This window comes from Rattus norvegicus, chromosome 8 (genome assembly GCF_036323735.1).
Source record: "Rattus norvegicus strain BN/NHsdMcwi chromosome 8, GRCr8, whole genome shotgun sequence".
NCBI classification, from domain to species: Eukaryota; Metazoa; Chordata; class Mammalia; order Rodentia; family Muridae; genus Rattus; species Rattus norvegicus.
The window spans coordinates 123,710,492-123,737,123 of NC_086026.1; the positions used below are offsets into that span (position 1 = coordinate 123,710,492).

Below are 26,632 nucleotides of genomic sequence, written 5' to 3' on the forward strand. Positions count from 1 at the left end.
TTCTTAAAGAAGTACCCATAATGCCTTCAAAGGGCTGAGAAAGTAGGCAAGGCCTAGCTCTTGATTTGTGAGGCAGTATCTCATTGTGGTAATTATTATCCTGGGGGTTTCCATACCCTCCTGTTGCCTTAAATATCGAATAGGGGTTTCTATTCAACTTTGTACCTTTAGAAGAGTCAGGGACTTTCGGATGGATAATACGCTCTAAGGTACTAGAGCTGGGCAGATACAGCCTCTGCGCTATTTAGTCTTCTTGCCTGTGGTGATCTCGGAGATGTCACTTGTCACGTTCTGCCTGGGCCCCTCCTACTCTATCAGGCCAGCCCTTGTGACCAGTGTTCATGATCATGCTACCCCGTGATGACCTCTTCCTCCCCATCTTCCTCCTTCCTCTTCCTCCTCCTCTCCCACTTCCAGCCTGAGACTCCAAGCCCTTTGAACCTTTGTACGGCCCCCTCTCTTCTGCTCAACCCAGGGTGTAGGTATTTTTAATAACCAATCAGGGGTAAACAAAGTTTACATAGCATCATTTGGCTATGTGAGGATCTCCTCATCGGGGAGCATCCAGATCTTGGGGGCCAGTATTAAGCATTTGAATGCATAGCAGCACCAGACCAAACCCCTACAATGGCTGAGCCTAAAAGCCAAATAGATAGCACTGTTGGTAAGAGACATATGTATGTATAGATACAATGTATATGTTATACACACATATACATGGACATACACATATCATGTATGTATCTGTGTGTGTATATGTGTGTCTGTGTGTGCATGTGTGTGTATGTACATGTGTGCGTATGTGCGTGTATATGTGTGTGTGTGTGTGTATGTGTGTATGGTGTGTCCGTGTGTGTGTGTAAGTGTGTTACCACCCAGGCTCAGCCACTGAAACGTGCAAATGTGTGTATAGGTGAGGATGTGTGTGCTGCTTTGGACATTGAGGGCAGCTGTGAAAATGTCGCCTGCTCTCAGCATTCCCTCACACTGCATTTGCAAATGATGGCGGCCCGTTAAAATGCATTTGAACTTCAAAAACCTAGGGCTCCAGAGTTCTTATGGTCACCCACAAACTCCAGATACACAGCCACTAGCTGAGGTCACACAAGCTCTGCTGTATCCTCCTGGTTCATCCTCACACAGAGATGGGTGGAAAGATCAGAGGAGCACAGCAGGTAGCCAAGCCTGAGCCTCTGGATTGGGAATGGTGTTTTTACTTTTTAACTTTATTTGGTGCGTGTGTGTATGTGTGTGTATGTGCGTGTGTGTGTGTGTGTGTGATGTGTGTGTGTGGTGTGTGTGTGTATGTGTGTGTCTGTGTGTGTGGTGTGTGTGTGTATGTGTGTGTCTGTGTGTGTCTGTGTGTGCGTGTGTGTGTCTGTGTGTGTATGTGCGTGTGCATGTGTGTGTGCATGTATGTATGTGTGTGTGTCTGTCTATGTGTGTGCATGTATGTATGTGTGTGTGTCTGTCTATGTGTGTGCATGTGTGTATGTGTGTGTCTGTGTCTGTGTGTGTGCGTGCGTGTGTGTGTCTGTGTGTGTGTCTGTCTGTCTATGTGTGTGCATGTGTGTATGTGTGTGCGTCTGTGCGTGTGTGTGTGCGCGTGTATGTGTATATGTGCGTGTGTGTGTGCGTGCGTGCGTGTGTGTGTGTGTGTGTGTGTGTGTGTGTGTGTCTGTCTGTCTATGTGTGTGCATGTGTGTATGTGTGTGCGTCTGTGCGTGTGTGTGTGCGTGTATGTGTATATGTGCGTGTGTGTGTGTGTGTGCGTGCGTGTGTGTGTGTGTGTGTGTGTGCGTGCGTGTGTGTGTCTGTGTGTGTGTGTCTGTCTGTCTATGTGTGTGCATGTGTGTATGTGTGTGTGTGTGTGTGCGTGTATGTGTATATGTGCGTGCGTGCGTGTGTGTGTGTGTGTGTGTGTGTGTGTGGTGCACAACCTGGAGTGCTTTCTCCCCTTCCATCTTGTTGAGCCATGTCTCTCTTCTTTCCGGTTCTTCACACCCCAGGAAGCTGGACCGTGAGTCTCCTGTTTCCGCCTCCCACTCCACCATGGAGTACTGGGTGAGCCTCCACAGCCAGCCATGTGTGGATTCCAGGGATTGAAAGGTCTGCAGGCTTGTGTGCCAAGGGTCAGTGGTGCAGGATGGAGTTCAAATCCCAGCTCTGACACCTTGTCTTAGTTAGGGCTTCATTTCTGTGAGGAGACCAGGGCCACAGCAACTCTTATAAAGAAAAACATTTCATCTGAGCACTTAGAGTGCAGAGGTTTTAGTTCATTATCTTCATGGCAGGAAGCATGGCAGTGTGACTTCCAGTCGTGCCCTCTGTTATGAAATTCAGGGCAGTCTTAGTTGATCCACGTTCAATCTTGGTTCATGAATGGGGTCACAGCTGAGCCACAGCTCTCTGATGTCCTTCTACCCTAGCCTGGCTTCCGTCACAAGCTCCACACCGACCCAGAGCTGCTTAGGGAAGTAGACCGGCCAGAACGTGTTTGTACATCCTCTCAAGAGTGCTCAGGGGGGAAAGGTTTTTGCTATGAAGCCTGGGAAACTGAGTTCGATCCCTCAGTCCCTTGAAGGAGAGAACAGATCTCGTAGGGTGTCTTCTGCCCACACACGCACCGCGGCACTGCATGAGCCTACAACACAGACCTTGATTCCATTTTGTTTTGTCTCACGATGTAGCCCAGGGTGGTTTCGAACTCAAGGAGAGCCTCAGTCCCAGCCTCCTGGGTGCTGGAAACACACGGGCCATGTCATCTGGCTTTGGGGAGAGATTCCTTCATGCTTCTCGGAACAATTTAGTTCTGAACTTAAGTTTAAACTTAGGAGTTTAAAACTTAGGAATTCTGGGGCCGGAGCGCTGGCTCAGTGGTTAAGAGTGATGGCTGTTCTTACAGAGAACCCGGGTTCAATTTTCAGCACCCACATGGTGGCTCACAGCTGCTTACAACTCCAATATCAGGGGACCCAGTGCTATCTTCTGGCTTCTGAGCGCATACTGGTAGTTCAGAGTACTCTGCAGGCAGATTCACATAAATAAACTAATAAAGTTAGGTGTAAAACAAAATAAAACCAAAAAATTTTTGGAGTTCTTTATTCTGAAGTTTCTTTTGTTTGTTTAGTGTTTTGAACTCTAGTTGACCAAAGGGCAATGATGTATGTTTGTGTGTGTGTGTGCATGTGTGTGTGGTGTGTGCATGCGTGTATGTGTGCATGTGTGTGTTGTGTGTGTGTGCATGTGTGTGTGGTGTGTGTGTGGCAAGTATGTTTACGTGTGCATATGCACCTGTGTGTCTTGTTCCTGCCGTCACACAGGTGATGAAGACGTAATGAAGGAGCTGCTTTCTACCACAGGGATGGGCTCTCTTGCTTTCCAAAGACTTTGGCGAAGGAGCCTGAATCCTGCAGTGACATTTGTGCTGATGAGCATGTGACCAGAGGCTCTGACTGATAAGAATTGGCCATAATCGACTGAGTAAAGTTATTGATTTATTTTAAAACTGCTTTAAGCGAGCAGTCCTACACAGAGCTCTCTAATATGTTTTATATTGAATAGATTGTTTTGCCTTGTTTTTCTAAGTATTGGAGCTTGAACCAAGAACCTCATGCCTGATACACAAGCGCTCTGATACTAAGCCACATAACCAGGCCTTTAAAATGTTCTTGATACTGGGTATGACTGTATAGCCCAGGCTGGTGTCAACTCAGGCCAATCCTTTTGCTTTAGCTTCCCAGGTGGTGGCTTTACAGACACGCACTGCAGTGCTCTGCTTCTCTTCTTCATTTTATGGCTGGCCTTGGAGTGAGATTGTTGTCACGTTCCTCTGAACGGTGCATGATTTAAGATTTATGAGTGAGGACCTAACTGGTATTGAACATGGCCTGTAGCTGTGGATGGCCCTGAACTTCTGACTCTGTAGCAGTCACTTCCTAGTTACAGGTGTGCACCAGGTGTGCTGGGGTCACAGGTGTGCACCAGGTGTGCTGGGGATTACAGATGTGCACCAGGTGTGCTGGGGATTACAGGTGTGCACCAGGTGTGCTGGGGATTACAGGTGTGCACCAGGTGTGCTGGGGTTACAGGTGTGCACCAGGTGTGCTGGGATTACAGGTGTGCATCAGGTGTGCTGGGATTATGCTGGGGACGGAACCTAAGGCTTTGTGCATGCTAAGCAAACATCCTTCTGACTGAGGGGCATCCCCAGCCCATATATTAGTACTAAAATTAAACAAGTTTTATAGAATTTGGCTAAAATTAACCCAGAACAAAAATTCCCTACTTTTGTTTGTTTGTTTTTCTGCTGATGTTAGCCCTCATCTTGTCCTGGGTCCTTTTTTTTCCAGTTCCCTTCACATCTCCTGCTGTTCCAAATGCTTCTCTGTCTTCTCACTGAACCCTCATGATATCCATAATAGCTGTAGAGCTTTGCCCAGTCCTCCCACCCCTCAGGAGTGTTTCCAACTGTGTTGTGGAGTTAGTCATCCTGTGAGAGCCTGAGTGATTGACAGCTATCAGTGAGTCCCATTTTGTAGGAAAGGAACCCGAGGCGATTTGAAGTAATGTGCCTGAGGTTGTGGTTAGAGGATCTGAAGCTACGTTCTCAACCCCAGTGCCTGCTGCTCCTCCATCTTTAAACTGCCTCGCTGGGAGTGACCCCGCTCCTTCAGCTCTCTATATCACCACCTTCCCATGAAGCCAAGGGCCCTGCTATGGCTTAAAATGTGAAATGTGCCTCAGCCCCAGGCTCAAGTGTTTGAACTGGTGAAGATGTCTTAAAGGATTCTGGAACCTTCAGGAGGTGGAGCCTCACCGGAAGAAGTGTGTTACTGGGGGTGGGACTTGAGGCGTCACTGCCCGGTCCTACTTCCTATCCGCCCTCTGCTTCCGTCTTCAATCGTGCTTTAGACTTCCGACTCCTCTCTAGGCTGGGCTGCGTCCCTTCCAGTTGTAAGCCATGTGAAGCCTTCCCTTATGCTGCTTCCTGCCAGTCACAGCTTTAGAGAAGTGATAAATACGTGTGTAGACAGGGTAGCTGGCAGCAGACAGGAAACACGCGGGTGGGGTGAGCCTCACGCAGAGCAGAGGGTGTGTGGTGTCTGGTTAGGTGCAGAGGAATCCTGATGTGGTTGACAATCGTTCTTCAGAATGGCAAAAACAAAACATACAGACACCACCACCAAGCCTTTACATTGGCTGATACGGCCGTGGGGTGTCACAGTGTGTAGTAGGGTTGGCATAGCTGCTCCTTTTCCCACAAGAAAGGAAAAGCAGACATCGCCCTCCCCCCACCAGTCTAGGCTTGAATCTAGGCTTGGCTGTAGCCTCTTTGACTAGGAAAAGCCTCTGCCTGTACCAGGAGCCTTTGCCTCACATCCCTGGGCCTGGAGACACCTTTACACTTTATTTTTCTTAGTGATTGATTGATCGTCAGCCACAAGTCCCTCTGAGAATTTACTGAAAGTCAAGGGCCCTTTCCTTAGGAAGATGCTTCTAGGTAGAGAAACTGGCCATTAAATATGTGTATTCATTGTATCTGTGTGTATCATTATATCCTTTGAAAACCCCATTGAGATCTTGTATTCATTGTATCTGTGTGTATCATTATGTCCTTTGAAAACCCCATTGAGATCTTTTTACCCTCCCCCTCTCAGATCCTTCCCACCCAGCTCCCCGGTCTCCTTCTCTCTCACCCCACCCCTCCCCAGCCCCGTCTCCCCCCACCCCTGAATTCTCAGGTATCATCTTAAGACAACGGATTCTAGATGCTTCTTTAAGGACCCATGAGGTGTTTTTACTACTTTAAGACACTTAACTAAAGTCATACTGTCACTGTGTTTCTTTTGTTTTGTTTGTTCTTGGAAGGGTAACTCTGTGCTGAGTGAAGTTAGGTTCCTCAGAGGGAGGCTAGGAACCACCAGCTTCAGCCCGAGGGGCATCTCCGTCTTCACCATCATCTTCACCGGCCTCACCCTTCCCAGAATCCCCTCCTACTGGCAGCCCTGGTTTGCCACAGAGGTTTACTTTAACATGGCTCCTCCTTGACATGCAAGGTCTGTGCTCCTCCTTGGACCCTTTAAGGGACCAGGCCTTATAGACCCCTTTGTTCCTTCTCTAACTCTTGCCAGCCAGTGCATCACTAGCCTTTTTGACCTGTGAGGGCAGTGTCTGGCAAAGGTGCCTGTCCTGTGGTGATCCCAGAACAGTGCTGGAGAAAGCAAAATGGCCTTTGTTTTTAAGACGGTGAACCCTGCTTTTCAGAGGGCCTGTTAGCTACTCATGAGAAGGCTGAAAAATGCCCCTTAAATGAAGGCAACTTTGTTAAAAATCTGGCATTTGTTTCCGCTGAGAGTAACATGGTAAACTGTGTTTGCTCCAGGGACCGCCATTTGCGTGCAGTATTAGGGGCTTTGATGTATTGGTGTGGGACAGAGGGCGAGGGCTGCAGCCAGCTGCCGTGGAAGAGAACCATGTGGCCTCACTCGGTCTGACCCTACCTTTCACTGCTTCTAAATATATGCTGAAATAAAGCCAATTTATCCCCAGAGTCAAATATCTATTTCCACTGTAGTGTGGAAAGAATTACAGCAGGTGTTTCTTCTGCAGTTGGGAAACATGAGTGAAAAAATAGCTGAAAGGCAGCTATGTAGGTATTTACTAAAAGCTTCATTTAAAGGTGGTGAGTTAACAGAACCCTGGCAAGTCAGGAGAAAGATGGTCTGAGTATTTTCTGGACCGGAAAGGAAATGTGTTTTCCTATTGCAGATGCCATGATTAGCTACAATTAGCCTCAACCGTTGATTAAAAAAAAAATAATTACTGAGAAAGAGCAGCATCTCTGGGGCAGACAGAATCGAAAGCCTTGAGCATGGGTGTTTAGGGCTCCCTGGGGGCTTGACTGGCATCAACCTGTACCAGCTGAATGCCAAGAAAACAGGCTTTGGCCTTCTGTGTGCACCCCAAGTGCTGTAAGGGGAAGCAAGAGCTTTGAGAACCTGGGGCATTGTGATTTCAGACCTGGATGTGGGAAGGCACACACTGGAAAGGCTGACAGTGAAGAAGGCTTCATGGAGCCTTCAGGAGCCTGACCTGGGGGGTGTTGACCTAAGGAATGAGGCTGGCATGCTGGGACGGGAGCAGAAGAGAGCTGACATCAAGCCAGCAGTGGCTTGCCCAGGGTGGGCAAAGACAGTGAAACCTCCCTTTGGTTTATTTTTTCCTATTCTGTGCTTTCTGGGCCCAGCATTGTCTTTTTCGCTTGTTTTGCGACGAAGGGAAGAAGATTATTTCTGTGACCCCAGGGCTGCTTTAATCGCCACTGCATGAGGGAGCCAGAGAGTGCTCGAAGGAGAATTGCCTCCTGAGAGAGCAAAAGCCAGAGCTCCTTGTGGTAATTTAAGTTTTCACGAAGTTAATTGAAGTGTTAGACCTGTGGACTTCATGTGAAGGAGCAGACAGCAGTGCAAATCGGGTTGTTCTCTAGATCTTAGAGATCGCCAGAGGAAAGGTGAGCTGAAAGGACACAAACTGAGCCCTTTCTCTTCTGCCGTTTAGTTCCGAGGAGTCCGTACTGTAAGTGACAGGAAGAGGTGGCGTGCTCTGGGCTGGTGATGGTGTGTGATCCTCAGAGGTGTGTGTCAGCCATGCGTTAGGACATTCAGGGATCTTCTGACTGGAAACCGTGTAGCCCTGGGACACGTGTCACACTGGCATTGGTTTAGAGAAATGCCTCACTGTCTGAATAATTGTTTCTGACAGAAAGTGTTAAGTGATGTTGTGGCTGACTCAAGTCTAGCTGTTTGAAGCCAGACACAGTGAGGCTCACCAGGGAGCTCACCTGCTCAGGAGCTGAAATGGAAGGGTCCTGGGAGCCAGGAGTTTAAGGCCAGTTGTGGAGGCTGGGGGAGCCAGAGAGAGAGAGAGAGAGAGAGAGAGAGAGAGAGAGAGAGACAGAGAGAGAGACAGACAGACAGACAGACAGAGACAGAGAAAGAGAGACAGACAGAGACAGAGAGAGGCAGAGAGACAGAGAGACAGAGAGAGAGGCAGAGAGAGAGGCAGAGAGAGAGACAGAGAGAGAGGCAGAGAGACAGAGAGAGACAGAGAGAGAGAGAGACCCAGAGAGAGACCCTGTCTTCTTTCCTACACCCACCCCCAATACAAATCATCATCATATCTTGTGACTTCTATATTGAGTTAAATGTCATTATTGAGGCTGGTGAGTTGGCTTGCTATTCAAGCCTGGAGACCTAAGCTAGATCCCTGGAACTTGTGTGCGGTAGTCAGAATGAGAGTGTCCCAGCCAACCCCATGGGGTCATATGTTTGAATACTTGGTCCTCAGTTCTTGGAACCGTTTGGGAAGGATTAGGAGGTGTGGCCTTTCTGGGGGAGGGTTGTCACTGAGGTTTTAAGAGTCTGGAGTGGTTTCCAGTATGCTCTCTGCCTCCTGCTTGTGGATCGAGGTGTGAGCACTCGCTGTTGCTGCCTCTCCACCTTTGCTCTGCAGTCATGGACTCTAACCCTGTGAAACCATAAGCCCAGGTAAACTCTTCTATAAGTTGCCTGGGTCACAGTGATTTATCACGGCAACGGGATAGTAAGACAGCACATGAATGTGGGAGGAAAGAATCGTTCCTGCACAGTTGTCCTCTTCCCTCCAGCTGTGCACCTCAGCAACCCTGGCATCCCATGAACGCACATGTGATAATAATAAACACGGTTAAGAAGTCATCAGCACAAAGCAAATCACATCACCTATTGCCTTCATTTAATCTTGTCGTTCCTTTGATTGGTAGATAAGTATTTAAAGTGAAAATGTTCAGCCTGGGTAGCAAGCTGTGAGTAAGGTGCTTGGTGCACAAGCGTCAGGGTGTGGAGAAAGGCAGATCCCTGGAGCCCAGCTGCCAGCCGGTCTAGCCGAACCAGTGAAGAACCCTGTGTCAAAAAATTATATAGACGTAATTGAGAAAGGCATCTGCCATCAACCTCTGGCCTCTATATGCAGTCGCATGCACCTGCTCATGAACGCACACACTAGCACATACACAAAGTAAAAAAATAAAAATCTATGCTCCGGGGCTGGGGATTTAGCTCAGTGGTAGAGCGCTTACCTAGGAGGCACAAGGCCCTCGGTTCGGTCCCCAGCTCCGAAAAAAAGAACCAAAAAAAAAAAAAAAAAAAAACTATGCTCCTAGTAAACCTAAACAAAAAACCAAAAAGCCAAACAACAAAATCAAAAACCCACAAACAAACAAACGAACCATAGATAGGAGAGGCGCTGAATTGAAGGGGTCACATGACCACTGTCCTCCCTGTACTCAGTGTCAGGTGACTGGAGCAGGAACATCCTCCCTGAGGCCAGCGTTCATTCTCGCTGAGCCTAAATTGGGAGAGGAGGAGCCAAGCCACATAACTGGGTACTAGTCTCTCCAATGCTGGCCTTGTTAGCGCCACTGGTGGCGGAGGTGTGGGAGGCTCCCTAATGAACAAGACAGTGACTTGGAGTGGGGGAGACCAGAGGACATGGAGATGAGGGATGGAGGGCCAGATAGTTATGTCTCAGAAGGAGAGGATTGGGGAGCCCATTCCTGGTGGATTTTTTCGATGACCGTCAGTAACTCTTCTCCTTTTTTGAGCTAACATGATTGAGTTTCCCCTCTTTCTTCAAGGAAAATACAGAACCTTGTTTCCTGAACCCTGAAGTTCCTAGCCTTCAGATGGCCCCGAACGCCATCCCCAACCTCACCCCTGTTCTTCTCCCAAACCGAGATTGTATTTCCTTTCTTCACTTGCGGGTTTTGCTAGTGTTTCGTTTTGTCTATGCTCAAGGTCAGAGGAAATGGGGAAGGAGTGAGAATGGATTTGGATTCAGATTTGTGCCGGCCCCATTTCCACCCCTGCAAACGGTGAGGGCTGTCTTGCCGAGCACCGTGAGCCATGGACTACGGTTCTGTTCTACATTTGAGCACCTCCAGGATTATGCTGTAAGCAGTCGGTGTGAGCAATTCATGTTCTTTCTCGTGAAATGATAGCCACAGGTCCATTTACCCTGTAGGGACACAGCAAATCTTAATTACCAGTGGCTTATCCCCGAATACAACTGTCCCCTTCAGATTCACAGAGCAGATTCCCGATGAGTGCCTCTCTCTCTCTCCAGGGCGTCATCTGTCAGGGTGCCGAAGCTGTCAAGGGTTTGCCTAGAGGGTGAGGTTCCGGTCTGATCTATTGCTTCCCTCTTTGGAGCACCTTCTCAAGATGCATTTTCATCTTGAAAGTAATTGGCAGGCGTGAGATTCGTTTCAGAACTTTGTGTACCTCTGAGGGGATATCTGAACCAAACACAGTAATTAAACTTCAAAAGCAAGTAGCAGACATTCGCTGGCTGACTTCAGGCTCTGTTCCACCAGCAGCGGAGGTTAGAATCTCAACTTTGTTGTTTTGAGAAGAGGGTCTAACCATGTCCCTAGCTTTGAACTCATGGCAATCCTCCTGCCTCAGGCTCCCAAGTGTAGGGATTCCAGACCCAAGCAGGACATCCAGTTAGAGCTGAGGTTTGATGTGGAGTTTTTTTTCTTTAGGGAATCTCAGAGGCATCCTGCTCTTTTTGGAAAAGAAAAATACTTTTCTGGAAGCGATCTATGAAAGTCCGTGTTTGACGTCAACCTGACTGGGTTTGGAATCACCTGGGAGACTCAGACCTGCCTCTGAGTATGTAGGTGTTTCCAAAGAGGTTAATGTAACCGAGGAGGAAAGACTCATCTCGGATGTGAGCTGCATAATCCCGTGAGGTGGGGATAAAGTGCAAAAGGTGGCACTTGGTTTGGTTTGTTATAGCACTGAGAAAAGTGGCTAGTGAATGCCGTAAGCTTACTATCAGCACACTTAGTGCCTCTGAGCTTGGCTGCTTATTGTGTATGACAGGAGAGAAGAGATGAGGGAAAGGCTCTCACATGTTTACCTTTGGCTTGTGGAAGTTCAGTCTATAAGACGCTGTAAGGAGAATTCTCATGTTCACACCAGGGCGGAGGTAAGCTGGCCTTTGGGGATTTTGTTTTATTTGGCAGATGTGTAATGGCATCTGATTGGTGGGGAGAAACATCACACATGGGTACGATGTTTGCTGAGTGTCTCCCAGAGGCTCTAGGAGCAGGGTAAAGCCTTTCTAGTGATCTCTTTGACGATTTCTCCCTTTCCCCGTTGGATGTATGTATTCCTCTCCTCTGTTCTAAGTTGCTTATCTCCCACACTATGCCCTGTGTGTCCTGTCTGGATGGTGTCTTTATAAGTCATGAGGACTCAGGAGCCTTAAGAGTTCAGAGCAAGATCCCAGAGGCAAGAGAGTAGGGAAAGTGTAGAGAGCAAAGGTGTCTTCAGTTCTCTCAGGGTAATGGCCAGGTGTCTTCATTTCTCACAGAGAAAATGTCCAGCTGTGTCACCTGGAGCTCCAGGTGGACCTGGTGTGGGTAGGAGAACAGCTGCTTTTACTTAGAGCATTCAGAACTGGTGCCTGAAGGTCTAAAGAGAATGTTGGTTCTGTGAGTTTGTAACGACCTGAGGCAGTGGTTCTCATTGACTCTCAGACCTATCAGGAGGGAAGTCTGGTTTCTTAGAGATCTGTGTCCCCAGGTCCTCACAGTCTCTCCATCACCAGGTGACCACACCCACCTGTCCACTTCCACCTCTGCTCTTATAAGGGAAAACATGCTTGGACTTCCTTTTAGTATTTTTGCAGCTGCTGTTGTTTTGAGTTGGGGGTCTCATAACGTAACGCAAGCTGGCCTGGAACTCAGTGGATAGCTCAAGCTAGCCTCAAACTCGTGGCAGTCCTTCTGCCTCAGACTTTAGTGCTGTGTTGCAATTTGGAACCATCATATCTGGTTTCCCCTTTAATCTTATTTGCTTTAAATTTGTTTACAGGACACGAGCTTTTTTTTTTTTTTTTTTTTTTTTTTTGGTTCTTTTTTTTGGAGCTGGGGACCGAACCCAGGGCCTTGTGCTTCCTAGGTAAGTGCTCTACCACTGAGCTAAATCCCCAGCCCCGAGCATTTTTAAAGCATTGTTTATGTGTGTGTGTGTGTGTGTGTGTGTGTGTGTGTGTGTGTGTGTTGGCGTATGTACGTATCTGGGCACATGTGTGCTATAGCCTGCCTGTGGAGGTCAGAGGATAGCTAGCAGGAGCTGGTTCTCTCCACTGTGTGGGCTCTAGGGTCACCAGGCTTGGTGGCAGCCATCTTTACCCACCAAGCCATTTCTTTGACTCCAGAATGTATCCTTGGCTGTCCTGGCACTCCCTCTGTAGACCAGGCTGGCCTCGGAGTTCCCCCTGCCTCTGCCTCCGGAGTGCTGGGATTAAAGGCGAGCGCCATCACCGACGGGCTTGAGAAATTATCTGTATCAGGACATGGACACGGGGTTAAAACGATGGCTGGGTTGGAGTCTTTTTATTATAAACTTGATCAAGCAGAAAGTGCCACTGGCATGTGACACGGGCAGCTCATGCTGCTGACGAAGGACAGGTCGGGGTCATTTTCTTCGAATGGGGAGCACATGGTGTTTATTGGAGGCCATAGAATGCTAAGTACCACAAGGCCCTGCAAATCCTCTTCCAGTGACCTGTGCTGAGACTTAGCTGCAGAGAGGTGTGCTGGACTGTGGTTTATTCCAGAGCAAAAAGTCACAGATCATTGTGACGCATGGCTGGTGGGCCCGGGGTTGGGTGTGTGTGTGTGTGTGACCTGCAGTAGTGCGGGGCAGGGATGTGGTGGGCTATGAGCTGTGTGGTGGGCTCTCTGTCTGGTGGAGTGAGCTGCCGTATTTCAAGTAGTACCATGGATCTGATGACATTATTTACAGAATTCGCAAGGCTCCATACGTTCTGCGTTTCTGCCTTGCCTCTGAGATGCCGGAGCACCCACGTCACTCAGGGAAGACAAAATGCAGTCTGGGAGAGGGGTCCCAGCCTGTGTTTCTCCGGGTGAAAATGGGAGGTGGGAGGCTGTGGTTCCTGCGGACCCAGGAACCGGGAAGAGTTGGGAACTGGAGTCCGCAGGCCCTGGGACAGGGGGGAATCCGATTTGGCTCCAAGCGAGTGCCAGAAGGAGGGGCTGGGACAGGGGCCTTCTGGGAGCCTGTGTGTATGACGAAGCCCCACCCCGGGGCGGACCCTGATGAAGGGGATGGTCCTTGCTTGTCCAAACTGTTGCATTCATGGCGGATGAAGATGCATATGTCTTACTCAGGGTGAACCAGGGATTAAATACATTTTGCAGGAAGGGATGCCCAGGAAGGGAAGCTCACTGGCTAAATACTCAGGGTCTCTCTAGATACTCATCAGCCGTGGAGACTCTAGGTTTTTATGCTACATGACCGGTTGCCATGGTCCTCTTCGTGGGGATCTAGTTCCTATTCCTGCCATTCTCAATTAGGAGATTTATCAGTTTTCTGAACTTGCTACAACCTTACTAGTTCTTCTGTCTGGCCGCACGGTCCCCTGCCACACACATACAGAAAATTGGTCCTCTGCCGCACACCTTACAGAGTCAGCTGTATAACTGGTTTCATAAAAAATAAAGAGTACGCACATTTTCACAATAAGTTCATGTACCAGATGTTAACATTTTTAATGCGTGATAGATAATTTATTTAGCCTTTTAAAAAGAAATATTTTATAGTTTAACTTAAATTTTTATTTAGAAATGTGAGTATTGTAGAGGATGAAAAAGAAGTTTCTCTCTGTGCTTTGTGACTCTTAGTTGGGAGGGACCCCTGTGGTAAAACAGAGTCAGGAAAGAAGCCATTCTGCATGGGGGATACGCAGAAGAGTGTGTGAGCTTCAGCCCTGGCCCTGACTGCAAGTTTGAAGGCAACCGTCGTCCTCCTCAGACGCATACAGGGAGGTGGGTGTCCTAGGTGCCCTTTGCACCAAGAGCAGGGAACGGCGATGTGGGTAGAATTTGGTGCCTTCCCCTGGAGGACGGTCTCTCCTTTTGCTGCCCATCCCTTCCTGGGACAGACAGGACACACTCTCACAAAAGGAGCTTGCTCCTCAGCTGGCAAGTTTCTGTCTGGGAAGGGAATGTCTTAGCTTTCAAAGCTGCTGGTGGGTCCATTGTTTCCAAAGAGATGAGCTCACAGCAAACCTTGTGTGAGAAAGACACTTGTTACACGGCACGGTGAAAGCAGGGGTGTCATGTTTGTGGCTTCTTGTACACGGTTCTAAAAATACTCCCTCAGTTTTCCTTTCAGCAAGAATACAGGATGTTGATACGCACCTGTCACTATACAACTCTTAGGAGGCTCAGGCAACAGGGACATGAGCTCTGGGCTAGCCTGGGATATGTAGTAAAACTGGCTTGATGTACACATAAGGAGTAATGGGGATGGCTTTGGGAATGGGGCTTTTGTTCTAAAACTAGGGTCCCGACTGAAGGTGTAGCTCAGTGGTGGTGTAGCTCAGTGGTAGTGTCTGCCTGGTGTGTGTGAGACCTAGGGTGTGATCTCCAGCACCACACACAGAGTACACTGCCCTGTACTGAGCAGCCATCTTCACGGGCTGACAGTGTCGCCAGTCGCACGTCTGGGTTTTCGTGGGATGTTGGAGATTCAAACCCAGGACCCCACTCTTGTGCGGTCTCCCTAGCCTGGGTCTCTCGACTGTCTCAAGACTTTTGTCCCTCCAGGCTGGCTTCTTAGGCATTTGGAAAGAGGAAATTTGTATTTTGTATTACTGTGGTGTGGAGCTGGGGTGGCATGATGAAGTGTAGTGGTTTCAGAAAAGTTGGAGAAAAGGAAGTGAAATTCATAGGAAATCAAGGCTGGCCCTTTTCAGAAAGGCTTTGAACATGTGTGTGCGTGTGCATGTGCCTGTGCATGTGCCTGTGCATGTGCCTGTGCATGTGTGCGTGTGCGTGCATGCGTGTGCGTGCGGTTGCTTTTGCCCTTTGCCCCCTGCCCTCTGCCTGGGGCAGTATGAGCTAGTTTATAAACATCTCTGGAATTTCCTGGCCCAGCAGACATTACGCTGAGGAGCTGGAACAGGCTCAGAAGTGACAGTCCCACCCGGCACACTTTCCTCCCTCACAAAGCCCATGCCAAAGGCCAACTGTTATAATGTTGAGATGGAAAAATGCCATTCTCCTGTCCAGCCTCCCGGGCATGGGAGCGGACAGAGATGGTTTAAGTCATTCTGTGAAATCAAAGTTAGTAATGGCCTCCGACATCCGAAGCAAATTGGCTGGGAACCCAGAGCAGCACTGAGCAAACAGTAGTGAATACCTCCCTCCTGCCAGGTCTGGAAATGAGTCCTCTCTCTGAATACATTCATGCAGCTTCTGACCAGCCACTTCCAGCTGGAGTGACTCCAGGATGCTGTGTCTGCTTGCCCGGGAATCCCTCACAGGTGTGTCTGAGCGTTCTGGTGCAGGATCAATTGTCAGCTAAAACAAAACAAAATGAAACAAAACAAAACAAACAAAAAAACACATTTAAGAACCATGCAATTGAGTTACTAAAACAAAATGAGATGGGGCAGGGTGGAGTGGCAGGAGTGGGTGGGGGTGGGGAACCCCGTAGCTAACCAGTACCGTCAGGGTGGTCCTGCCTATCATTGACCCACAATGCTCCGGGCTCCCTTCTCTCCTGCCAAGGTGACCTGACAGGTCAAGACTGTGAGATCTCTTCCAAGGGGTCCCTCTCTAGGTCACCAACCTTCTGCCTTTTCCTTCTCCCACTGTGAGATTCTTGGGGGAGAAATTCCAGTTTCTTTGGGGCCACATCTCAGTGGGCTGAAAGCCACAGTGGAGAGAGAGGGCAGTGTCGCTTTAGACGACAGCACTAGGGTGGTTAGGACTGGCCTGGAGGAGGTTGTGGTTTGCATTATGGGAAGTGTCCTTGAATTCTCGGAAAAGCGAGCTCTCTTATTCCAGGTCAGTATTCTCTGGGGTAGGAGGGAGCAAAGATGAGGTGTTGCAGGGTGGGTGGAATTGCACAGGAAAATCATGGGAAAAGCCATTGCATGGCAATGTCAGCCCTCTAGGTGTTCTCTACAGAGTCATTTATCCTATGTATTGGAGTGTTTTGTCTACCTGTGTGTGTATGTGTGTGTGTGTGTCTGTGCAAGCTTGCCTGGTACCTGAGGCACTCAGAAGAGGACATCGGATTGGATCTCCTGGAACTGAGCTCAGAATGGTTGTGAGTCTCCACATAGGGGCTGAGAGTTGAACCTCAGTCCTCTGCACAAGCGGCGAGTGGTCTTAACTTGTGAGCCAGCTCTCTAAATGTTAACAGTAGAATCTACTGAGCAGACGAGGTCACTTTTATTGTTCAGTATTTGGTGGGGTAAGGAGGGGCTCCTCAGGCGCAGAGCAGTGGTTGTGTCTCTGGAGGGAGGAGACAAGGTCAGAATACTAAGAATGGGAAGTTTGGTTCACAGTGTGGGGGCTGGATTGAGACTAGATAAAGATCAGGAAGTAACAGTCTAGGGTCCAACAGCAGAGGAGTGGACAAACATCACACACACACACACACACACACACACACACACACACCTATATACACATACACGACACACACATACCACACACATGCACACAAACACACTACAATACTTTCATCCACATAAACTATACACACCACATACCACACACACACATATACACTACACATACCACACACTTTCATACACATGCATATACACACCACACACACACTTTCATATACATGGCCACCACACTACACACACATACCACACATACCAGACACATACACACATACACACGTGCATGTGCATATACAAACACAGTGGAATTTTTTTCAGCCATGAAGGATGGATTAGCTTGTCTCCAAAGACTGTTAGTAAACAGAAGGATACCCCGGTTAGCCACTTGGACCCAAAGTGGAGATTTAGCAGTGGCTCAGAAAATTATGGACAAATGCTCAGTAAAGCTACTTAGTCAGTGGGGTGGGTTGTCACTACTTCCGAGCAGGGTAGATTGAGTTCCGGAAGGCCCCAGGTAGCCCGTGTAGGCTCTGCCAACCAAAGCATACAGCCTGGCCTGGCTTCTGATCTAGGAGAAATCTGTGGTCACGAGGCACAGCGATCTGTGTTACATAAGGGACGGATGACCGACCTTGTTGTAACTGGCCTTTGCAGACACCTCGACTACCAGCGTGAAGGTTTGCAGCTGAGAAAAGCAAGAAGCAGGGACGGAGGAGGCCCTTGTTCGCCCATCCCCCTCCGAAGCTTCCTTCAGCTTTTTCAAGGAGGATTTAAACGTGTGGGTTTGGGCTACTGAGCACTGTTCCTGGTTTCAGCATCCAACGTTTCCATGCAGCCAATGACCCTGTTAGCACTGACTCCCCTGATTTGATTCTTTACTGCGTGTTGCCTCTGCAAGTGCTGTGGGAACTGGCCATGGGTTCCCTACTTTTATGAAGTGGGTTATATGGGAAGTGCAGCCTGATCTATATGTGCCTTTGACATTTAATTTGGGATCCATTTTTGTGCCTATGTTACAGGTGGGTAGTGCCCTTGAGAAGCCAAATACCAGACTTTAAGGCGAAATTTGTACTTGCTTTGTTCTTTAAAAAAAAAAAAGAGTGCTCTGTGTGTGTGTGTGTGTGTGTGTGTGTGTGTGTGTGTGTGTGTGTATGTGGTGTGTATGTGGTGTGTGTGTTTGGGATGTGTGTGTGGTATGTGTGTTTGGGATGTGTGTGTGTGTGTGTATGTGGTGTGTATGTGGTGTGTATGTGGTGTGTGTGTGGTGGGTGTGGTGTGTGTGTGTGGTGTGTGTGGTATGTGTGTTTGGGATATGTGTGTGTATGTAGTGTGTGTGTGTGGGTGTGTGTGGTGTGTGGTGTGTGTATGTGGTGTGTATGTGGTGTGTGTGTGGTGTGTGTGGTGTGTGTGTTTGGGATATGTGTGTGTGTGTGCATGTGGTGTGGTATGTGTGTTTTGGGATATGTGTGTGTGTGTGTGCATGTGGTGTGGTATGTGTGTTTGGGGATATGTGTGTGTATGTGGTGTGTGTGTGTGTGTGTGTGTGTGTGTGGTGTGTGACTTGGCATACACATGGAGGTCAGAAGGTAACTTGTAGGAGTCGGTTCTCTTTTCCCACCATGTAGGTCCCGGTTAGGCTTGGTGGTAAGTAAGAGTCTTTACCCACTAAGCCATCTTGCTACCCCTGGGTTTTCTTTTCTTTTCTGTGTGTGGGTGTTTCCCCTGCACTGTGCACAGTGTGTGCAATGCCCATGGAGGGCAGAAGGGGCCGCCACACCCTCAGGAACTGGAGTTTTCTTCTGGTTATCTTCATGCTCAGTTTATGGAGAATGGTGATGAAAGCCAATAGATGCCTTCTGCCAGGTACAGAGTTGCTCCAGGGGGTGCTGTTGACATTTAAACATAATTAGGTCCCAGGGCAGAGGCTTGCAGGTCCACCCCGTCCCTCTCCCACTGGGTCCCAGGGTATCTCTAGCCTTGTAAACAGAAGCCCCAACCCCGCTTCCAAGTACCTTAGCCTAAGGTCTCCCTGCCTCTGGTCCTGGCTCTTGGTAGATCCTGCTGAATGCTTTGAGAGAGCTGATGTGCGGCCCCATCTCTGGACACAGGCTTCTGTGGCAGTAGAATAGGGTATCCCATCAGCCTGTTTTGTGCATAATGGCTCATGCTTACAGAATAGCAAGTATTCATACTGTACGATATCATTGGAATATGGGTCTCTTTGTTGATTAAACTGAGAATATTCCATATCCACTGGCCGCTCCTTCTTGCTTATCTTTCTTGTTAAGCTTTAAAGCACCGTTTGTAACAGTAAAAAAAAAAAAAAAAAAAAAATTGATTATGGCCTTCACCATTATGTTCTTGGTGGGGAGGGGACACATCATTTTTCCAAGACTAAGTTTTATGGTAAGAATTTTGAGAAAGTGCTGAGTCCTACTAATAGTATAAAATTCCATTTTCTCTGTTAGCAGATTTACATATAGTTGGCCGTCAGCAGCCACTTCGATATTTTATCTTGTTTGACGTTAAACTTAACCATTTGGTGGTATCTCTTGGCAAGCCGAAACTGATTTTAAAAAAAGATATGGTTCCTTAGTGAACTAAAGGACTTAGAAGGCCAAAACCCTGTTTGCTTATTGAGCAGGGCGGTTTAAACTTTAAACTTTGGGTCCTAAATAAATCCCCCTGCACTTCGATGAGAGAACGTCAATGTTGGGACTCGGTTTTTCAGTCCGCATCTGGGATTTGTGGGTGCACAGTGGTGACAGTGGTCCCCCATCCACAGACCAGTGTCACAGAGCAGAGCCAACGCCTGCTGTCAGAGGGGATCAATGCTTTAGAAGCTCAAGCTGCCGAGGAGGGGTGCAGGAACTCAGCCTGAATTGCAATTCTTTTCCTTTTTTAAACTGGTCTTTGGCTTCCTTGAATTTTTGACATGGCTGAGATTGACCATCTCCACTCCTGAGGGCTGGGTCTAGGTGTGTGAGGGTATATACGCTCAATTCACACGGTACTGGGATCAAACCCAGGGCTTTGCATGCTGGGCAAGTATCCTATCACCTCCACCATCTCCCCAGAACTGCACCCTCAGCCCTAGGCCACGGTGTTAATTTAGATTGATTCAAGAAGCTTCCTGGAGGAGGCAGAGAAAAAATCCAGCTGAGCCCTGCGGTGTCTCAGGTGCTGTCCAGCGGGGCAGAATGGCTGGTGCAGCCTCTCTGAGCTGCAGAGGCCAAACTGCACAGCCAGATTAGGGGTATGCACAGTAAAGTGAGGGGGGATCCAGATGGTGTCTCTGCGGTGTTTTTATGACCCTGTGAAATTGAAATGGATGGGGGAAGAGAGAGAATATGCTGTGTATATGTGCATGTGTGTGCGTGTACATGTGTATGCTTTTGTATGCCTGTGTGTGTAGACTGGAGGTCAACACTGTGTATCTACTGTAATCTCTCTGTGTCATACTTTTTGAGACAGTCTCTCACTGGACCTTAGGTTTGCCAGTTAGCCTGGGCTAACCGGCCAGCCTGCTCTAGGGATTGATCTTCCTGTGGTTACAGGGACGCACTTCTTGATGTGGCTTCTAGGAATCAAACCCAGGTCCCCAAGCTTGCCCAACAGGCACTGGGCTGACAGAGCATCTCCCCAACCCAGATGAGCTTTTTTTTTGGGCACACAAGTACACAAATAATAGAAAATGGCATTTGTTTTCAAAGCAAACATGGCTGGGAGCCCATGCTTGGCGTATTTGCTGCTTTTCTTTCTTTTCTTTTTTTAAAGATTTGTTTATTTATTAGAAGTACACTATAGCTGTCTTCAGACACACCAGAAGAGGGCATCAGATCTCATTACAGATGGCTGTGAGCCACCATGTGGTTGCTGGGATTTGAACTCGGGACCTCTGGAAGAGCAATCAGTGCTCTTAACCGCTGAGCCATCTCTCCAGTCTTCTGCTTTTCTTTGTGACAAAAATATCTGACAAGAAGCAACTTAAGGGAAGAGAGGTTCATTTTAGCTCATGCCGTGAGGAGTCAGTGGTGCCAGCGGAGACACAGCTATTCGGCAGTGGGGGTGATACAGCCGTTTGCTCACCTTTCAGAGAACAGAAGCAGAATGGGCTACACACCCTCCAGGCCCATCCCCTAATGAGCTCCTTCTTCCACATCCACAAGGCTCCCCTAAACCCGTAACAGCAGCGCCTAGCTGTGGACCAAGTGCTCAGGCCCATGGGCCTATGGAATCAAACACGGGAGAGCGATGGGCCCAGCTGTAGAGCTCTTACACTTGCTACTTCTTCCCAGCTCCACCCACCATGCTGGTGACAGGAATCCTCTGGGATTGAGAGGGACGGAGCAGGGAATGTCACTCTAGATTGAGAACAGGTTTTGTGGGAAAGCCCAAAGAGCAATGGGCCAGTGTGTGCATCCCAGACGCTGGCTGGCTGTGTCAGCAGCCCCCTGACCTTGGGCCGTCGCTCTCACCCTCTCCTTGCAATGACTAATTGTCCTTTAGATGGTCCTCAGCACTTTATGTGCAGCCGCCTCCTCAATGTGACAAGCCGTAAAACACAAGGGGCCCAAATGGCACAAGAAAACCGTCAAGTACTCTGCTAGCTCCCCGTGGAGTGCTCTCTCCACATGCAAAGACACAGTCAGGCTGCTGTTTGCCTTCTGATAAGCTGGCCAACTGAAGGCAGGCCACGAGGAGGCTTCCTTAAGTTTTGTATGGGCTGAGCCAGGGCTTAGGGCTGAGTCTACTGTTCCTGGCTGCCCTCCTCTTCCCCATGCCTTACCTGGTGACAGAATGTTTGTCTTATGTAGTTTATGTCCTATGTGTGGAGTGGGATGGTGTGGCAGTGGCTTCACCATGACCTTTCTCACTTCAGCTCCTAATTTCTCTCTGCTTGGGATGGCAGTGCTTGGAAGTGACCGACCGGAGCCGGAAGGAAATCGAGAAACAACCCTTGCTCAGAGAGGGAGAGCCCTCCCTAGAAGCAGAGTGTAGAGGAGGGTTGCAAAGATCTGCATTTTCTTTCAAGGCATCTCACAGCCTAGGCCGGCTTTGAACTTATCACATAGTAGAGAATGACCTTGAACTTCTGACCCTCCTGCCTCTACCTTCCTAGCTCTGGGATTATAGGCACACAACACCATGCCTTGCTTTATGCGGTGCTGTGGCTTGAACCCAGAGATTTGTGTATGCCAGGCGAGGTCTTTACCAACTGAGCTATCTCCATACTCCAGGGCTTCTGGCTTTTAATGTAATTACTATTGACTCATTTCCTGAATCCCTGTAAAGTAGTGCCCCATGGTCTGCCATCCCTTTCAGCTCTGCGGCATTCCAACATTCTCTTTGGGTCAGTGTTTGGGGCATAAATCCAGACCCAGGCACCGTAAAGGCCAAGCATGGGAAGAACACCCTATAGGCAGAGCTCACTGCTTCCGTCCAGCTCCATCCAGCTTCATCCAGTTCTGTCCAGCTCCATGCAGTTCCATCCAGCTCCATCCAGCTCCATCTAGCTCCATCCAGCACCTTCCATGTGGGCTTGGAGTCTCTCTCTCTCTCTCTCTCTCTCTCTCTCTCTCTCTCTCTCTCTCTCAAACCTCCCTTCATCCCGAGTCTTTGTTTTCTAGATGATGAACCAGGTGGAAGGCCAGCAGAAGAACCTCGTGCATGCCATCGAGTCCCTGCCAGGCTCAGGCCCCCTCACTGCCTTGGACCAGGACCTGCTTCTACTGAAGGCTACCTCCGCCGCCACCCTCAGCTGTCTCGGGGAGTGCCTCACCCTGCTCCAGCAGAGCGTGCGCCAGGCTGGCCCACCCAGCCACAAGCCAGGAGCCTCAGGTGAGTGCTTTGCTCCCAGCCCCCGAGCTTGTCTCCTTGAGATGGGTGCTCCCCTGACTACATGTGTGCGCCTCATCCTGTGCCTTCGCCTTGATGACCTTCGTGTGCCTCCCGTGCCATCCCGCCCATTCATTTATTCTTAGTTTCCTGGGAGAGGATGTTAATGTTCAGGGTGGCTTTGAACTCACTACGTAGCCTAGGCTAGCCTTGCTCTTATGCTGATCCTCCTGCCTTAGGATTCTTAGCGTGGCAGTTATAGGTGTGGACCGCCATGCCCTACTTTTTCTCTATCCACCCAGCTATCTTTTGGTCCAGTTAAGTCTCCGTCCCTCCTCCCCAGTGGTGTACCATCCTGTAAAAATGCACCCACTGTGTACCCGAGGGCTGTCAAGTGTCCTCGTGGATCTGGCAGCCTGGCCCTGGTGTTTTATTCTGTCTGTGACTCCCATCCTCAGCGTGTCACCTTTCAGAGTTGTCACCGAGTGCCCTTCACCCCGTGTTTCCATTGCGTCCATCCTTTACAGGTTAGCAGCCACAACAGGTGACAGATGCTACACGTGACCTCTCCTTTCCATCCCGTTTGCTCCCTCTAAAGGATGGGTTCATGCGAATCCCTTTAGGGACAGTGTCATGCTGGCCTCCCATGGGGGCTGGTCATGTGGGAGGATTTTGCTGAAGAACGTTCCAGAAGCATTGCTAGTTCCTCTTCTAAAAGCCAGGGGCAGGAGCATAGGGCTCTGAGAGAATTCAGTCCTCTCTGAGGAGTAGCTAGTAAGCAGGCAGAAAGACATCACTGAAGGGTAAATTCAATACTGAAGATGGAAATAGCTTGAGGGGAGATGGTTCAATACTCTGTCTCAGGACAAACCAAAACCCAAACCTAATAAATAAATGATTTCAGGCTTCGGATAGGTTATAAGAATACTCTGGGGGGATTGGGGCGGGGGTAGAGTTGTCTCCGGGTTAAGAGCCCTTGGTAGAGCTGGGTTCCCAGTGTCCACATCAGTTGGCACATGGCTGACTGTAATTCCAGCCCCGGGAATCTGATGTCCCCTTTGCCTCCACAGATGCCTATACTCATGTCCCTGCATCCATCACACCCCTCCCTCCATGCCACACACATACGCATAATTAAAAGTAAATCATTTTAAAAATGAACAGTAGACCAGATTGTCCAGACAGGGTGCCTAAGGACCCACCTATGTCTGCCCTCCTGACACTTGGATCGCTAATTCCAACGAGGGTGCCTGCTCTTTTTTTTTTTTTTTTTTTTTTGGTTCTTTTTTTCGGAGCTGGGGACCGAACCCAGGGCCTTGCGCTTCCTAGGTAAGCGCTCTACCACTGAGCTAAATCCCCAGCCCCGGGTGCCTGCTCTTTAATTTTGACCTGCTCACAAGAGGTCAGACTCAGCCCTCAAGGTTGCACAGCAAACCCTTTCTCCACCGAGCTGTCTCCCCAAGCCCCAGCCATCCTCCATGATCATTTTGTCAAGCCAGCTGGAAGTTGGAAGGCATCTCCACTTACCACTGTGCCATCCCGAGTGACTGGATTAGTGGGAACCTGAAACCTGATAGGTCCCCTCTGGATCCAACTCTAGGACTGACTCTCGTTCCTACCTAATGGTTTCTAAAACAATGAACACGCGCTGTTTAAGTGTGTACCACATTCTGATGAGAAAGGGAGTCCCCTGTTACATCCGGTCTTCACAAATCAGGGTGAGAGTTACAAAGTGTGTTTGCTCAACATCTGCTCAGGGGTTGCCAGAGCCATAGTAGCCTGACAGACACTGGTAAAGATGTGCTTCTGTCTAAGGAAGGCCAAGATGGCGAATGGAAGCAAAACCGTCCAGAGTTTTCACAGCTGCCGTAGCTCAGCAAACACCCCTGTGTATAATTCTGGCTTACCGTGCCTTAGCTTTTTGATTCTTGCCCTGTGTTTTTATAATCAAAGTGAATTTTTGAGGCACACACACACACACCCCTCTCCCTCTTCCCACCTCCTTCTCCCTTGACTAAGCCAGCTCAGACAGTCAGCTGGGTCTTAAGGGAGTGAGGGAGGATTAAAGAAAGAAGAAGACAATTAGACAACACTGTAACATGACTCCAGCCAGAGCTGAGGCTGAAGCGGGTTTATTTTGTATCATTCTAAGCACATACAAAGAATATGGTCAGTCCCAAAGCATAAACAGTAGTTCAGGAACAAACAAGACATAAGCAAAGGTCATGTGGTTACTGTATTCAGGGTCTCAACAAGACCCATCAGGGTACTCCTCCTGAGCCCACTTCCTTGTCCTAGCCCAAAGTCAAATTCTTACCAATATCTGAGAAGGCGGCACCAAGAGCTCTCCACACTCCCTCTCCTTTCCCGACTCTGTCCACCTCTCTCTCTCTTTCTCTCCCAACTTGAATTTTAAAGACAGACTCTCATACATGGCCAAGGACCTTAAACTTCTAGTCTTCTTGCCTCTACCTCCCAACCACACTTTATGCAGTGCTGGGAACTGAACCCAGGGCTTTGTGCACGCTAGGCAAGCACTCTGCTGATATCTACCCCTGCCCCTTGTGTCGTCATAGTAGTCCATCTCCTGTAAGGTTTCCAAGTGTCTTCTGGGAAGCTGGTTGGCTGAGGCACCTTTGTCTACAGATCTTTTGTCCCAAGTGACCTTTCAGACGCACCTGCTCCCTTCTGTGCTGTCTGACTCCCAGGCCTGTCTTGGGGCCAGGGCGGGGTACAGGATGGGACGCATCTTTAATGTTTTTAGAGAGGTTTGCAAGGAAGAATAATAAAGCAATTGGGCTTTTCAGTCAAGGCTTGAAGTGCGCAGCTCTCTCTCCATTCCTGGTTAGGAGGGGCTGAGAGTCTTCCACAGCCTTAGATCTATATACAGTGAGCAGACACAGGCCCACAGGCTTGGACCTGGGACTGCACTTGGCTTCCCAGCATGGAGGGGAATTGAAGGGATTGGGGTTTCGAAGGACTTTGTTCTCTTTCTTGTTGGTTACTTCCTGGCTTACTGCTCAGGGTGTGGAGATCCAGCTCCAGGCAGGGGCTGTAACTGCTCAGTTTTCTTCCGAGTCAGAGCTGGATCTTCCCAGCCTGCTGGGCACGGAGTAGGCTTGGAAAATGGAGTGCTGGGATAGCTCTGTTAGGACAGTGACTCAGGTGAGCCTGAATGAGGACCGAAACAAGACAGGTAACAGGAAAGCTGGAGTAGAAGGCAGTCGGTCCATGGTCCCTCTCTCATGTTCCAGAACATTCTCCTCCTCTCCCAAGATTCCTGGAAAGTGCTGTTGATAAGCACGTCCCACTGGAAATGATTAATGGTGATGCTCACTTTCTTGGCTTTCCTGGGTGCCTATTTCCCTTTTCTCCTCTTCTTCCACTCAGCGCCTGCCCTTTCTGTCTGCTCCCTTCTTCAGGTAAAGCTGCTCCACTGCCAGCCACTTCTATTTTATGGTTTTAAGGCAGGATAGAAATGCGATCATGCCCGTCTGTCAGTAAGATAGTTAGGAAAAGCTACAGGCTAACCTCAAGGTGTGATTCAGATGGGTGAGCTTTCTAAACAGTCAAAACAAAGTTCTTGAGTGGCAATTTTTCCATAAAGAAAGCAGTCAGCCAGGGTCTGGGAGATGGCTCTGTCGACAAAGTGCTTGTGGTGTAAGTGAGAGGACCCAAGGTCAGTCCTCAAACTCCTGTTAAAAAGAAAGGTTGGGGGGGGGGGGGGGTTGGGGATTTAGCTCAGTGGTAGAGCGCTTGCCTAGGAAGCGCAAGGCCCTGGGTTCGGTCCCTAGCTCCGGAAAAAAAAAAAGAGAAGAAAAAAGAAAAAAAAGAAAGGTGGGGGGAGCCTTGGTGCCATGCGGCTCATGCATTTGATTGAGGAGGTAGAAACAGGAGGAATCTGGGGCTGGCCCACCAGGCTAGATCAGTCAGCAAGTTCCAGGACCAATGAGAGAGACACATGGTCTCAAAAATACAAGGTGGCAGCGCCTGAGGACTGGGAGCCAGCGTTTTCCCCTGGTCTCTGCATGCACATGTGCACACCATTTCTGGTTTCTGCATGCATGTGTGCACACCATTTCTAGTCTCTGCATGCATGTGTGTACACTATTTCTATCTTCGGCATGCATGTGTGCACACCATTTCTAGCTTCTGCATGCATGTTGCACACCATTTTAAGTCTCTGCATGTATGTGTGCATACCATTTCCAGCCTCTGCATGCATGTGTACACACAGTTTCCAGCCTCTGCATGCATGTGTGTGTACCGTTTCCAGCCTCTGCATGCATGT

General features: G+C 49.0%; 1 protein-coding gene across 12 annotated transcripts in view; it reads left to right on the forward strand.

The window, feature by feature from the left end:
* Positions 1-26,632, forward strand: part of Osbpl10 (oxysterol binding protein-like 10) — a 260,005-nt gene that overhangs the window by 173,674 nt on the left and 59,699 nt on the right. For all 12 annotated transcript variants that reach the window (XM_017596141.3, XM_063265640.1, XM_063265649.1 and 9 more), the window contains one exon: positions 22,134-22,344. In XM_017596141.3, the coding sequence (XP_017451630.1) occupies positions 22,134-22,344 (211 nt within the window). The remainder of the gene's footprint in view (positions 1-22,133; positions 22,345-26,632) is intronic.